A 16120-nucleotide genomic window follows, 5' to 3' on the forward strand; every position below is an offset into this window, starting at 1 on the left:
GAAAAGGCTTGTTTTATTCTAAATAAATATTATTAAATATTAATAATACAGTGAAACAAGTATCCTTCAAGATTTTACATGGAATCGACTGTTAAAGAAGGAAAGATTTAAGCTAAATACAGACTTTGCAGTTAAGATAGAGAAACAATATTTCATTTGTTTTTTCACTGTGATCATTCAAATGTATTTTGCATTTGTTGTAATGTTATATTTTGTGTTCATTGGATAGTAATATCTACTGTATCTACTATATAACTCAGCTTCTGATCATTCTTGGTAAATTCCACATCCACAGATGGAAATGATCTGGTTCCAACCTGCTTTGATCAGTTTGTTGTTGAACTCAAACAGTATTTTGGCACTTTAATCAAAAATGTGAAAGTCCCTCAGTATTTTAAAGGAAGTGGTGACTGTCCCCGTACTCAGCAGTCATATTAAAAACTGAACAACAACAACAAAAATAAGAACACTTCCTGATTAACCATATGGATGAAGAAATACAAATGTATGTGAATTGCTTATTTATAAATCAGGGGAAGCTATAGACGTTTTTTGTTATTGTTCTATCTAACACTGGAACGTGGTAAGATTAATTGCCTACCTTGCATAGAGCAGCCTTCTCTATACCAAAACAAAACAAATTAACTGTTCATAGATATATTACATTGTTTGTAAAACAGTTCAAATATTCAGACTAATATGACAGGTAAAATAAAAACTAAGTTAATGAGACTGTTTTGGCTTGTGACCTCATAAAATAAAGCCAAGTCTACTTGGGATCTCTCATCACATGTTGCATTATAACGAAAGAGGGCTTGTTGTTTCATTTTAATAAGTTTTAGAGGCTTAACGAATGTGTAAGAAATATGTTTTCGTTTTTGTTTATTTGTTTCCTGATGTCCCATCCTGTCCTATCATCTCAAGACCCCTTAGATTAATCCATGGACCCTTTGCTGGTCCACTGTAAATACTCTCAGAGTAATTGAGCAAAATGCAAAAAGTGTTAACCGTTCCCACCCTGCCCTACATTTTACTAGAACTCTAAAAGAATCCCAGTGAATGGACTCTGGACTCCTCTAACTTGCACAAAGTTGCTTTTTACTGGTTTTGTATGACATCTTTGTTGTAAATAAAGAAAGTTTTGGAAACTGCGTTGCTAGTAGCAACAGAAGGGGGCGGTAGGCCGACTTCACCCAGGTTTGAGCCACCATTTATAGAACGAAGAGGATTACGTCATCAGCCTCTGGTCCAATCAGCGCAGTGGCCGCCGTCGTAATCCCCGCCCACCAGAGAAACCGCCATCATGAAATCAAAAAACAAGAAACTGTCAGACGAGACGCAGGCTGCAGCTTCTCCTGTTTATAACAAGGTGAACTTTTATCCGCCGCTGCAACTAACCGTCAGACAGTGAGAGTTTGGATATCGGGTGACATTTATGTGGAGTTTGTTTCATCGCTTCACGAGGCTGTAAACGGTCAGTATCGCTGTTTCTGTCTGAGCTCAGAGTGAACGTCACTAACATTATTGTGGCTAACGTCGGTGTTAGCAGGCGGAGGCTAGCTGCAGACGTTAACGTTTGTCTTCTAAACTCACTGGCAACACATGTAACAACGGCTAACTAACCGACAAACACCGGGCCGGTACTAGAAGTGGACGTTGAAGTCATAGTTTATACCGGAGCCTTTCAACGGGCGACCTTAACGCGCGGTAGCTAACGTAACGATAACGCAAAGTTACAGCGCGCCAATCCGCACCGACGTTTATTGTAAAGGAATAAAGACAAAACACCATCAACCTGCACAGCATGAAGCACGAATTAAACCAAACAGGAGGCCGAGTATTTCCTTAGAAACATGCAGGTTCTGCTGCACATGCACACAACTTAAGGTTGAACTTAAAAAAAGATTCAGTTCATTTTAAATAGGTAAACAGTAACGGTTGTCAACCTGAGACATTAGTGCTCAGTGCATCTGTCCAAGCTGCCAAACACCGTTAAACAATTATGTTGTTTTTATAGACAAAAGCAGCAACCTGGTAGAACATGAGTTAAAATGACAAACGTTAAGACCTGACACAATATTAGAGCCCATAATATTGTTCGGCATAACTCTGATATACCAAACTACATTTACTGAAGTGCCGGGCAGTATATCAATATTATATCGATATCGCTATATGAGACTGGATATCGTCTTTTTGATGGCGTAAGTGTCTTTTCCAGGTTTTAAAAGCTGCATTACAGTAAAGTGATGTAATTTTCTGAACTGTTTTATTGTTTGCCTTTAACCACTTAGTCATTATATCAACATTACTGATGATTATTTATCAAACATCTCATAGTGTAAATATTTTGTGAAAGCCAAAAAGTCCCTATAATATTGTCGCAATATCCATATCGAGGTATTTGGTGAAAAATATCTTGATTTTTTGATTTTATCCCTGTGGTGCAGCTCTAATTTATATCATATAATTAGTTCCTGTTTCCATAGTATTACTCCACCATAATGCACTGTTCATGTAGAGCAAATATCTAGAAAACTGTGTTGTTGTTGTTTTTTTTAATGACACAAAATCATGTGTGGGGATCTTATGAGTACCAGATATTCATAGTCTGAAGTTAGTCTCATTATAATTTCTGTGCAAGGTAACCCGCCCCAGTAATGGTCCTGTATTAAATTATAATTCAGTTAAAATTATGGTGTTCTGTTTCTGTTGAAACTGAAGGACAAGATTGAAAGTTCTTTATTTTCGCTGGAAAGTTTTGCTCTATAATAAAATAACACTTTTCATTTAATTCTAATATTACTTTGTTTTTTTGGTATTATTATTATTACCTTACTTTTGTTTCATTTTTATTCTTTTATGTTGTTTTTGTTCATTCTTTGCATGCTTGTTTACTTGACTGATAAACAGATTCTGATTCTGATAAACTTGACTCAAGGTCCACTTATTAGCTTTTTCAGAATGTTCAGCTGCATCTTATTGGCTTATGAAGACCATGACGTGCAGCTAAAAGCCTTAAAAGATGCTGTTAAGTGGACTTTGAGTTAAGACTAATGTGTCAAACGACACTAATAGTGGTTTTATGTTAGTTTTTATTAAATTGGCTGATTTCTGAATGTAATTTTGATCTCACACCTGACATTTAACCACTCTCAGGTTAACAATCCTGAAATAAAGTGACAAACTCTTGCAACTGTGTGACAGGAACCCCGACGCACCTGTCACATACAGGTGTGAAGGATATTGATTCAGTTATTAAACAAATTAATACAGATTCTTAAATAGAGAGAGGATATTAACTTTTATTATTCACAGCGATAAAGAAGGCAGAACATCTAGGGGAGCAATAACGCTGACGTAAACTTGTTCACCTTCTTCTTTCAGGATTATTGATACTCAGACTGAGGCAAAGCAGATATGAGTGACGTGGCGGAGGAAGCGATGGACAGCTCTGCAGTGTCGGAGGAAGACGTGGAAGACCAGCAGGAGACGTCACAGGACGACCAGTCCAGTCTGAACAAAAGTCGCTCCAAAATACCCGGTAAAGACAAACAATTGCTTTATTGTTTCAGTTCAGTTGTCAAGTCAGAAACTGAAAACACTCCTGACATGCAGATGGAGGCTGTCTTTGTTTGTTAAACCAGTAATCCAACATTCACACACAGACACACACACTTTTTCTAACATTAATTTATTGAGGAAAATGATCCAATGTGTGAGGCAAAAGTATGTGAACCTCTAGAATTACCAATTAATTTGAAGAGGGAAGGTGTTTCAATCAATGGGATGAGTCTGGGAGGCCCTGCCTTATTTAAAGAAGAGAAATCTGGGTTTTCACCGTCAAACTCTGAGCTTCACAACTCAGGTTTGTGGACGTGAGTCATGGCTCGAACAAAGAAGATTTCTGAGGACCTTTAGAAGAAGAGTTGTTGATGCTCTACAGGCTGGAAAAGGTTACAAAACTGTTTCTAAGGAGTTTAGACTCCATCAGTCGACTGTCAGGCAGACATCCATCACCATTGTTACCCTCCCCAGAGGGCTGAGCTACGAAGCCAGTTCAACATCACCCAACATATCACTTCGTTATCTGTCTTCACTGAGCCTAATGGCCAACCTGATAACCAGTATCATGAAGCTGGTTATCAACCAGTTTTCCAGCTACGAGCGCCTTCATGTGAAAGTGAGTGACATCATCAGAACTATGAATGAAGTATTGCATGATATGAGATGAAACTGTGACACCAAATACCTGCAAAAAGTGTTTTAGTGACAGAAAAAAAGTCATATTCAATGAAGTGAAATGTAAACGAGTCTGTAATTATACAACAGAATAAGAAGATGTAGAAACACTAGAAATAATTTCCACATATTTAAAGTAGACTTAGGCTTAAAATACATGTAGGAATTATTATATATGCTTCAGTATAGAGTGAGTATCTATGCTATTAATTGGATGATGAAGAAACCATCTGAATATGTCACATAATTCAGACTGTTTCTGCTACTGAAGCAAAGAGTAGAAAAGTAGTTAATGACTGATGAGTCTCTCTCACCCAAATGTTGCATTTATAATCATGGAGCCAATTAACTGTGTGGTTTATTTTTCTAATAAAAGACAATATTTGTTTTTTTATTTCCAGTTATCATCACACAGTTGTCTCATGTTATTCAGAGGTTAAAATCATCACAGTCAGCTGGAGAAAATCAACGTAAACAATTAAAATGCAGCTAAAATCATCATTATGTGTTTAGTGTCGTAAACAATCTCTCCGTTTATTAGAAGCTCCGTTTTTAAACCCAGAGTCAGACCTGAAGTTACCTCGCTAACCCTCTGGAGGAGTCGACCAACAGCAGGAGTGTAATAGTCCAGGAGGTCCCCAGGTTAACGTCCAGGAAACTAAAGGCCTCTTGCAGTGACTAATGCCAGTGTTCATTAGTCCACCATCAGAAGAACACTGAACATCAATGGTGTGCATTGCAGAACATTGATACCCATCTACAGTTTGATGAAGACCACCTGGATAAACCAGAAAGCTCCTGGAAAAACGTTCTGTGGACTGATTAGACCAGAATCCAACTTTTTTTTTTTTTTGCTTGAATGAGAAGCGTTACGTTTGGAGACGAGCAAACACTTTATTCCAGCATAAGAACATTAATCCATCTGTGAAACGCGGTGGCAGCAGCATCATTCACAACGTTACAACAACCTTCATTTTAAAGTCACGTTTAAGTATCTGAGAGTGAAGAAAGATTTCAGATTGATAGTTTATACAACACACACATCACATCTATGCAACAACACTGTGTAGATATCAACATATATAACACAACTGACACTCTACAGCTTTACAAAGCCTCTCATTCACACACACACACACACACACACACACAGTGCTGCTCTGCTCGGTGCAGTTTGAGATTTAGTGTCTTGCTCAAGTACACTATGATGTGAACATGAAGAGCAAGAGATCAAACCACCAACACTACTGTTAAACGGCTCCCTAATATACTAAAAAAAACTCACATTTTTAAAACATGTTGTATATAATTCTCACTGTGGTTGCAGCTGCAGGTGAAATCATCGAGGGCAAACGGGCGAAGAAGACAGTTGAGAGGCTCGACTTCCAGGCACCGAAGCAACGAGAGAAGCTCAAGATTGGAGATGGTAAAGTTTGCTGGATGTGATTAACTTCTTCTTCTTCTGCTTCATTTAAATTATGTGTTCAGTTATATAAACACAGTATTTTATTTTGTCAGTGTTGTGCAGAACTCACACATCTGAGCCGTCCAGCTTTGTGCTGAAATGTGTATGAACACTGTCGGCTGGTTGATTTCCCGCCTTTTCAGGAAGTGGAGATAAATTAGGAGATATTCCACGCACCGGCTACCAGATCAACAAGATGAAGCCAGCTGATCTGAAACCTCTTCACGCCATTTTATTCGACAGACCAGGAAAGGTACAAACATCTGGATGATATAAAACCCACCAGCACAGAACCAGAGACTCCGTCTGTTGAAGACTGAAGTTTAATGATTCTGGTTTTTCATTCATGACATCATTTATTACTGATGTAATGTGATGGTAATGAGCCAGGAGCATCAGGGAAGAGAGACTGTTCCCTTCAAAACTTCATATAAATGCGTAATGGAACAAGTATGAGCTGTTAACTACAGTCTCAAGTCTTTTTTTTATAACCTCTTCTGTAAACAAAACTACAAAAAAAATGACAAATAATTGTGATTTCTAAACATTTGCAGTGAAGTAGAGATTATTATTGTTTGCTCTTTTAACAGATGGCCACAATAAAGAAGAACCTGCGTCTGTTTAACGGCTTTCCTTTTGACGCCGCCAGCGAACAGTACACCAAAAAACGAGAAAAACTTCTCAAGTGAGTTTCTGGGCAGAGACGCTTTCACACTGAGTCATCATGTGGACTCAGACGTTCACAGTAGTTTTTGTTCAGTAACTCATCTACTCTGCAGAGTCGGTAGTTTAGACGAGTCGAGGATGATTTGTGTTCATGTGTAGATTAATATGCAGATAGTGAACCCTCGTGTTTAAATATGTAATTCATGTTAAATTGGATAAGAGGGATTTTTATAACTGCTGAGATGAAACCAGTCTGTTATTGAAGCGACATGAATAAAAGATGTTTGGGGCTTTATTAAAATACTGTTTCATTAAAGCTCCAAATCTGCTTTGATTTAAAATTTCTTAATTTGAACGTGCTGCCGTCTGATGAAATATAACACAGCTGACTTCTCAATTAATTAGTATTTAATCATCAGACTTCCGTATGGATTTATACTATAGAGTTTTCAGAAACTTTAATGTTGTCATTATTGGTTTGAATTATAAATTTTCTCCGTTTCGTGTTCAGTTTCTCAGCTGAATGAAAGTGAAGGAAAGTTTTTCCTCAGAGGTGTAAAAACCTCTGTGATGAAGATGTGTGTTGAAGCCCAGAAGATGAACAATAATCATTTGGGGTTTTTTTTTTTTTTGGATGCAGGAGTTCAAATTTTACCAACAGCAAACTGAAAGTCGTCTGCACAGTTTTGGATCTGGAGAAGAAAGGAACCCACTCAGATCTGGTCGACAGGATCCTCACGTTCCTCGCCGCGCCGAAAAACAGCGGCAAGGTGAGAGCTGTGAGCTCGTCGGCTCTAATTTATCATCTGGTTATTGTCAGACTGGATGCTGGTGTATAAACAGATAATGAATGTGAAGATAGTAAAACAGTAGAGCCACAGTGATTAGTCAGTTAATTAATTAGTTAATTGATTTGATAATAGCTTAATCGTTCACTTTTAAAGAAAAGTCAAATTTCTCTGGTTTTAGTCTGTCAAATGAATATAATTAATATTTAATATTTCTTTTGTCTTCACTGAATATTTTATGTTTTTTACTATTTTTACTAACGGCTGGTAAAAAGAAACTCTGATCACCATTTTTCATCATTTCATAGACCAAACGATTAAAAACAATCAACAGATTAATCATTAGTTGCAATTACGTAAAATATTCATAAGTTATAATAGTTATAAAGAGAAGTTGTAATAGTTTACATTAATAAACACAGTTAAAATGTTCTTAGATCTGCTTATAACTGTTTTATGTGTTGTTGATGATTAATTATAGGTTAATATTCTGCTTATAGATGATAAATAGGAGATAAAGTCAAGTGTTTTAAGTTTCTTCTTCTTGTGGAAGCAGCGACTCATCAGTCAAGTCGTAGAAACTGAAACTTGCGTCTTGTGTGTTTCTGCAGCGTCTTCCTGTGAAGAAAAAGAAGAAATCAAAGAAGAAACTATCAGGCGACGACTCGAAGGCCAAAACCAAGAAGAAGAGCAAACCTAAACCCCGGAGCTCTTCGTCCAGCCCCAAAAAGTCCAAATCAGGAAGCAAGTCCAAAGCCATCGTCATGGACTCCAGCAGCGACGAGGATGACGACGAGGAAGACGAGAAGGTCGGAGCTTCAGCCGAGGCGGAAGGATCGGATACCGAGGAGAAAAGATCGGAGAAAGAGGAGGACCGGTCCGACAAGTCGGAGGAGTCTGCAGACGAAGAAGAAGAAGAGGAGGAGGAGGATGAGTCTGATGAAGATGATGAGGTGAGATTGTAAAGGTTGAGCACAAAACTGGAAACTATTTTCTGGTAAATCATTAAATAAACCAACTGTGACTAATCAGTTAATTGATTAATCGGCTGACAGAAAATGAATAGATTTTACTAATCAATTAAGCCTCTCAGATGTGAGGATCTGCTGTTTTTTATTGATTTGTTTGCTTATTTGTTTGGGTTTTTGACTATTAACTGCACATTTGAAGTCATTATTTAGCTGTTTTGTGATATTTTATAAACCAAACAATCAAGAAAATATCAGCAGATGAATCAATAATGGAAACAATCGTTAGTTGCAGCATTAATATAAGATGTAAAACATATTTTTTTTATCATCTCAAGTCTTTGTTTTATTAAAGAAAAACTGATGATGAGTAAATGAAAGTTTTCTGAAACTTTGGGGCTTTAAATTCAGCAGCAGAGCGACATCTGGTGGTTAAAACCAGTTACAGCAGCTGCTCTACAACACCTCACTGACTTTACTGTTTGAATCTCATATGTGCAATAAAAGAATCTGCAGATTTAATAAATCTATAAAACTCTTGTTCTTGCAGTAAATGCACATTATTGTAAAATATGCTACATTTACATTTACATTCTAACAAATGACTGATAAATGCGTCCAAAAAACCTCCTCATCAAATATTTTTGTTGTTTTGTTTGTTGACACTTATGTTGTAACTTTGGTTGATATTTATTAGACGATTAGTTAATAAATTGATTAGTCAATGGTCAGAAAATTAATGATCAACTATTTTGATACAGAATAATTGTTTTTGTTATTTTTCAAGCAAAAAAAGCCAAATAATTTCTGTTTTCAGCTTCTCAAATATGACGATTTCCTGCTTTTTTTGTCATATTTGACAGTAATTTTAAATAGAAAAACATTTTGGACTGTTTGGACAAAACAAGCAAATTAAAGACGTCACAGCAGGTTCTGAGAAATTGTAAATGGTTTTTCAGGATTTTAAAAACATTTGTAGACAAATAATCTGCAGATTAATCGATGATGAAAATAACAATTGATGTGATCGAAGATGTTCATTTAAATATTATTTCAGTAGTTATTATCTGATGGAAATGTTTTTGTAGTTTGGACACACTTAGTTGAATAAGTGAATGTGTCCAAAATGATAAATCACCATATTTCTCAGTTATTATTCTCTTTTCTTCTTGTGTGTGTTTGACTTCAGCATCGTATCGTTTAACTGCAACAGTGTCAAACTGAATGAAGTGTTTTCTGAAGCAGCAGAGACGTCATCAGTCTGTATTAATCCTCATTTGACACAAACTCCAACGTCGACGTATTGAAACACAGAAGTGAAGCAAGCCTCAGTAGCGTCTGCCCATCATCACAAACTCAAAACTATATTCATAATAACAAATATGACATATTGATCTGGATGAACTCTCTGAGGGATTTATAGTTTTAGTTTTTAATCTACAAACTTTTTGTGTCAGTCTTCCAAATCAAAGTCAAGCAGAGGGAAATCTGCCTCCAAGAAATCTGCACCAGTGAAAAGACAGAGGACACCAGCGAAGAAGACGGGTCCTCCAAAAAAGAGAGCGAAGAAGGAAGTTTCAGACGAGTCCGAGTCCGACGCCGACAGCGAAGCCGATGAGAAGGTAAAACTGGAGACGTCTGATGACGTGCGGCGGCTCGGACGTGTTTCCACATTATTGAGCTGATGATTTTCTTTTTGTTTCGCAGCCCAAAAAGAAGAAATCAGCTCCAGTCAAACCAGCTGCCAAAACTAAGAAGGCCGACAGCAGCAGCAACAGCAAAAACAACACAAACACAGGTGAGACCACCGATCAGAGCTGCACAGGTAACTCCAGATCACTGGACATCATCTACCTGATCACAAGGTATCTGCTGCTCTTCAAAACTCTTCAAATACATTGAATTCAGTTCCTCAAAGAAAGACTTCAGGGGGTTTTAAAACGTCTTCAGCTTCTTATCTAAAGGTCTTAACTATTGTCTCGTTCCTGCTGTAGACGGTAACATTAGTCGTAAGTTTTTCTTGTGTGTTTGCGGCTGTCGGGAGACGTTTTACGTCTATAAACTCCAAGTGAGACTGATGCTGCAGGAAGCTGCCATGAAGCTCGTCCTCTCAAAAACCTAAATAAAAGAAAACACATTTTAAAATTCTATTATTAGGAATTATTCTTATATACAGCCGGGACGTACTGAAGAAACGTGATATGTCAATAAATAATTATTACATAATTGTATACCTGATTGTTCCAACTGGTTTTCTGTCATTCCTGAACCAGTACGACAGTGGAAAAGGTATTAAATCATGTTTTGTGGTATTAAAAAGGTCGTAAATTTGAATATGATGAACACTGCAGAAACTTATTATTAATAATTCTGTAGTTTGATGCAACTAAAGGCTTTTTAGGTATCATAAAAACAGGAAATGCTTCCATTATGTCCAGCCAATCACAGCTTTTGATGAAATTTCACAAAAAAACAGCAGAGAAATTATGTACAATGGAAAATCCTTTAAACATAATTTTAATTTTCTAAAGTAGCTCTTGTCTACTCATCATCTCTCATCTGCACACACTATTTAACATCTAGTTAAAAAATGTAAAAACTGTTATTGTTAGAGTTGAATTATTGAATCAGACTAGTTAGATGTTAAAGAGGATGGAGCTCATGTCAACGATTCATGGTCAAAATGATGTTTTATAAAGTTCCTGTCGATTTCTAAAAAAGGATTGTTTACTTAAATCATCTCAGTGTCTCTCAGAGATTAACATTAAATTCTGAGGTTCTTGGATTCAGTCAACAGCAGCGATTTCACGTCTTTATTTAGTCATGAAACAGCCTGAACTCGAGTCCTTTGTGTTTTAATGTAGAAGAAGTAACTGTAGACTGTAAACTGTAGATTAGCTGCAGGTGTTAATGTGTCTGTTAGTCCGTGTTATCCCTGTGACATTTACATTATTCTTTTTATGGCTTCCAAAGTTTTACTACAGTTTCCTCTAACTTTTTCCGTGTCCTCCTCCCAACAGCAGAGGACAGTTCAGACGACGACGAGCCGCTCATTAAGATGATAAAGAAATCGCCGACTGATGAGCAGCTGAAGGAGACGGTCCAAAGTCTTCTGAAGGAGGCTGATCTGGAGGAGATGACCATGAAACAGATCTGCCAGAGGGTAAGACGATGTCCATTTCACTCCCATTTCTCACCTCTCACAGTAAACTGGTGCTTTAAAATCCAAAAACAGAGCTTCTGGAACATGATCACTAGAGTGAATAAATCTGAGAACTGAGCATGAGTGAAGAGCTGCTCAGCAGTGAAGTTTAGGCTGAGTAGTTCTGTGTAAAGCAGACGCCACTGAGCATGTGCAGGAACACTATTTACAGCTTCACTAACTGGTTGTGTTACACATCACAACCTCTGGACTGTTTTACATTGCAGAGAACTTACACAGAACTACTCTCTAGAGACTGAAAACATGATCACTGTTATTAATCTTTGGAGCCGTTTCTAAACAAACTGAAGAGACTAAACTCTTCATGATGAAGGATCATGTGACCCAGTGCAGCGGTCTTTCTGGACAACAACAGATCAATAAGATATATCAGGCTTTGATACACATACAACACTTGTTAGTAGATCAGTTCATTGTTGGTTTGGATCCAAATATGAGATTTGTTGACAAGAAGAAAAATATAAAATCACCAGACTGGTCATTTATACTTTTACAGTGTTTGAAAGAGTTGAGCTTTCATTGTTGTGGAAATTTTCTCTGGAGAAAGAAGAAGCACATGGAGACATAAAGAAAGCCTTAAACATTGTTACTTGTTGAAGCAGTTGTAAACACTGTACAATCCATCACATCATCAGTAACAATTATACAAATGTCCAAACACAAACAAAAATACAATCATCCTGTATTTGTGGAGAGAAAGCTTGTTGTTCAGCTGGTCCTTTCCCTAAAGATTGTGAACTCAAACTAGACAGCTTTATACCTCTCCAGAAGCAAAGCTAAAAACAGTCTGGTCCCTAAATGGGGACCAGACTGGAGGGACACAAACCGTTACACCTTCTTACTAACAAGTATGGTCTCTAAAACAGCAGGCTTAAGACAAAGATATCTCTAGTTAACCCCAGAGGTCAGCAAGCAACCCTCAGATAGAAACAGGTTCAAGAGTTCAACTAGACTAGGAGCAGGATTTCTTCACCAACATGTTTCCCCAAAATGACGATGACATTACATCACATTCAGTTGATAACAAACATCGACTCCTTAGTTTGAAAACATTCGTAACATAAATACAAAAGATTTATAAAATGATAACCTACTATTCAATTTTCTTTCCCATCATTCCTTTCTGTCTTTCAGGTGTTTGACACATATCCAGACCACGACCTGACCAGCAGGAAGGACTACATCAAACAGACAGTCAAGTCTGTGAGTATCATCACACACACACACACACACACACACACACACACACACACACACACACACACACACACACACACACACACACACACACACACACACATTTAACTCTCTACCTGTATTATGGTGTTTGGTTTACGTACAGACTTTAAGTGCTCTTAATGTCACTCACTTCCACGAATCCATTTTTTAGTCATTTAATTCAATCAATTTACTTATTGATTTGAACTTGACAAATAATCATAACCTGAAAATATACGACTCTATTTTATTATCTACTGCCTGACTTTAAACATCTTGTTCTGATTTTCAGTTATTTTCTTGTTCTAATGTAATTGTTTGATCTACTTAACATATTATTAAATTTTAATAACTTAGCCTACAGAAAATGATCAACAGTTGTTATTTTGAGTCAGTAAATCATTGAAGTCATTTATGAATGTAAAAATACTGAACATCCTCTGGTTTCAGTCTATTAAATGTTACGGTAACTCTATAATGAAGTTATAAGCAGATGTGTTTATTAATGTATTTGTCAACAGTTATAACTTCATACCTGCTGAATAAAAACAGATAATGAAACAATATAGTAAAACACTGTTTGTGTTTACATGTCATTATATCTGCTTATAACAACATTATATTGTTCATTAAATTGTGTTAATTTAATATTCAATGTTTATATGCTGCTCATTAATGCTAAATATGGGCACTTAAAGTAGTGTTATTATTTTAAACTGAATATCTTTTGAATTTTGGACGTTTTGAAACAAAAGGATTTGAAGATGTCGCCTTGAACTCTGGGAAACATTTTCACCATTTCTTGTGATATTTTATTGACTATAAAGAGATTTATTGATAAAGAAAATAATACATTTAGCTGCTGCTAACTTTCAGTTTTTGTCGGAGTCGCGTTAAGTTACTGCCGATGAAAAACATTTCCTGCTGCTTCATAATAAAAGCTTTCCACCGACAAACTAACTGAAGGCTTTTATTATGAAGAACTTACAGGAAATTAACTGTTTTACAGCTGTGATTTTGACAACTAGTCACAGCCGTGATGTGTTCAGCCTGCTGCTTTTCAACACAAGACAAAGTGTGTCATCAAGTCAGTAAACGTGTGTAGAAAAGGCCAAACTGAGAAAAATGCAATTCCTGGTTCATCCAGCAGAGGTCGATAAAAATCTCAGATTGCTTGATGATGATTCCTGTGCAGAGTATCTGCACATCTTAAAGTCTTTAAAGAAAGTGATTTTATGTTTGTCGCCCCCGGCAACAAAAAACGTTTGCAAACTGTGATATCTGCTAGATGGGGTGTTACTAAGTACTGACTATGTGCCCAAACTTTTGCACATGTCACAATGATGTTTTTATTTTTATTTTTTCCAAATTTATAAAAAGTAACTATGTTCTATTTTTTTGCTGAAAATGTTGTGGGTTTTTTCTACATCAAAAGGCTGTTTACATCTTATTTTTTTAATTGTCATTTATCAAAGGGTGGCCAGACATTAGCATACAACTGAATCAGTTTGAGCTTTTTGTGAATAATGACCAGCACAGTCTGTTAGTTGCAGCCCTGATCATGCTAACATGCTAACATGCTGATATTAGGCAGGTGGAACCATTTTCTTAGTTTTGCAAATAAAAGTTGTAACCTGATGGTGGAGCGAGATGAAAACCAGACGAAGTCAGTGAACAGTGCTGCATCCAACTGTTGAGATATAAACATGTTAGATTTGAGTATCTGGAAACTTGTGATGGACATTTTCTTACAGATTGTTGACATTTTATAAACCAAACAATGAATTGATTTAATCTAAATAATCTGCAGGTCAAACAATAGTTCAAATAATGAGTTGTAGCCTGATTAATTATAAAAATATTCTCAGGTTGACATAAACAAACAATATTACAACATATTTGAATATCTGAAATGTTATTTATAGAAGATTATAACCATAATCATCCACACTGTGGTTGATTAGTAGAGCTGTAAAGCTTTCTTACATTACTGCAGTTATTCAGAATAATATTTTGTTGGTTTTTCTTCATGCTTCTTTAAATGTTTCCTCACAGCTCATCACATGAAGATCTGAAGAATAAAGTCGACGTGAATCACTGCAAAACTTCACGAGGGACAAACTTCAGCAGGAATGACTGAAAAGCTTTTTTTCATTTGTTTTATATCATGTTTTGTTTTCATACAAAGTTGTTTTATACATAATTATTTTTGTTTTTTTATTAATGTTCGACTCGTGTAGGTTTTCAGGTCAACTCAACAGAGTTAATCATTAACATTTTTTAGAGTTCTCAGGCACACGTTTCGTGCCTTCAGTCGAGTCCAAAGCAAAGTTCGATTTGCAAAAAAAATAAATAAAATTCAAAACAAGTTGAAAACATCAAATTTCTTACATGAACGGTGATTTATCAAAGTTCAAACTGACATTTTATTTTATGGCTGTTGGTCGACTTTCAGTCATGTTTTGGTAGAAAAGACAGGAAACAGTCAGAGAATTGTCTTTATTAATGAATCAGTTCAACAATCTGCTTTGTTTTATAGATTAATTCTCCTGCTTTACTTCCTGTGAAGATGATTTAATGCAGTTTGTGTTCATCAGAAATCCTCAAAGAAAACCTTTTGTGTCTGAAATGATTCAGTCGATGTTTTGCAGGTCAAAATGAAGAGCAGTGGTTTGGATGTTAATTTCTTTTTTTAATTTAAAACACAGTTTGCCAAATCTGATCTTTGCTTTTAACTCACAACTTCTGGCTTTTTAATTAGCTAAAACTATTTTTGATTAACAACCATTTCAAGTCTTTATTTTGTTGTTGATGAAGACTTTCTGTTTCTGGATTTTTGTTCTTTGTTTTGGTTGTTCTGTCAAATATTAATTTACAATTTAAAATCCTCAAATGAATTGTACTAAGTAATTTACTTACTGATTAAAATTGTACTTTTTTTGAACAAAACTGTCTCAATGTGTCCAAAAACATCTATTTGGTTCCTGATTCAAACAAAGCTGCGATTTACAACATGAGATCATTTTCCTTCTCTTGTTTTGACACTTTTCACAAATCAAAACAGACGCCTCGAATATAGAACTCAACTTAATCCACATTTTTTATAGAAGTAAGAAAATAATATAGATTTAACTATAAGTAGTTGCAAACTAATATGAAGCTTCAGCGTCCAAATGAGTCAAATCAAGTAGATATCTTTCAACGTTACAGTCTTTTTAGTGCCAAAGTCCCTCTTTTTGTTACTATACTTCCACCTGCAGCTCAACAGGGAAACACTGTCCGAGGAAACACAAAGAGGGAATTTGATGCTAAAAAGACTGTAAATGTGTCAGATATCCACTTGATATGACTAACTCAGACTGATGAAGCTGAATAGAAGCTTCACAGAGACCTTTAAATGACTGTGTGGACACACTGTGGATTTTATCCTCCATCACTAACATTGAAAGCACATTTGAAGGATCTTTTAATATCCAGTATGATCAGGAGGAATGATTACAGCGAGGAAAACCTCTTTCACTGTTACTATGGACACCTGACTGCTGGTTTA

At 36.2% G+C, this 16120-nt stretch overlaps 1 protein-coding gene across 5 annotated transcripts; it reads left to right on the forward strand.

The window, feature by feature from the left end:
• The first annotated feature begins 1271 nt into the window (after positions 1 to 1271).
• dek (DEK proto-oncogene) lies at positions 1272 to 15519 on the forward strand. 5 transcript variants are annotated; one of them, XM_044359725.1, is made up of 12 exons: positions 1272 to 1369; positions 3396 to 3544; positions 5570 to 5668; positions 5851 to 5960; positions 6298 to 6392; positions 7014 to 7143; positions 7773 to 8114; positions 9587 to 9751; positions 9837 to 9927; positions 11150 to 11292; positions 12487 to 12555; positions 14626 to 15519. In XM_044359725.1, the coding sequence occupies exons 2-12, from the start codon at positions 3421 to 3423 to the stop codon at positions 14635 to 14637; spliced, it is 1380 nt and encodes a 459-aa protein (XP_044215660.1). In that variant the 5' UTR covers positions 1272 to 1369; positions 3396 to 3420; the 3' UTR covers positions 14638 to 15519. The 5 variants fall into 5 exon arrangements, with proteins under 5 accessions (XP_044215660.1, XP_044215658.1, XP_044215657.1 ...); XM_044359723.1 differs by having other exon boundaries at positions 1278 to 1369; positions 3388 to 3544; XM_044359722.1 differs by having other exon boundaries at positions 1300 to 1474; positions 3388 to 3544.
• Positions 15520 to 16120: the final 601 nt, after the last annotated feature.

The sequence above is a fragment of the Thunnus albacares genome, chromosome 8, assembly GCF_914725855.1.
Source record: "Thunnus albacares chromosome 8, fThuAlb1.1, whole genome shotgun sequence".
NCBI classification, from domain to species: Eukaryota; Metazoa; Chordata; class Actinopteri; order Scombriformes; family Scombridae; genus Thunnus; species Thunnus albacares.

Excerpts from the sequence above, each read along its gene's own strand:
- dek (XM_044359725.1), top strand. The coding sequence starts at position 3,421 with ATGAGTGACGTGGCGGAGGAAGCGATGGACAGCTCTGCAGTGTCGGAG. Across the intron at positions 7,144-7,772 it reads CGCCGAAAAACAGCGGCAAG|CGTCTTCCTGTGAAGAAAAA; the intron begins GTGAGAGCTGTG and ends GTGTTTCTGCAG. Across the intron at positions 9,928-11,149 it reads CAAAAACAACACAAACACAG|CAGAGGACAGTTCAGACGAC; the intron begins GTGAGACCACCG and ends TCCTCCCAACAG.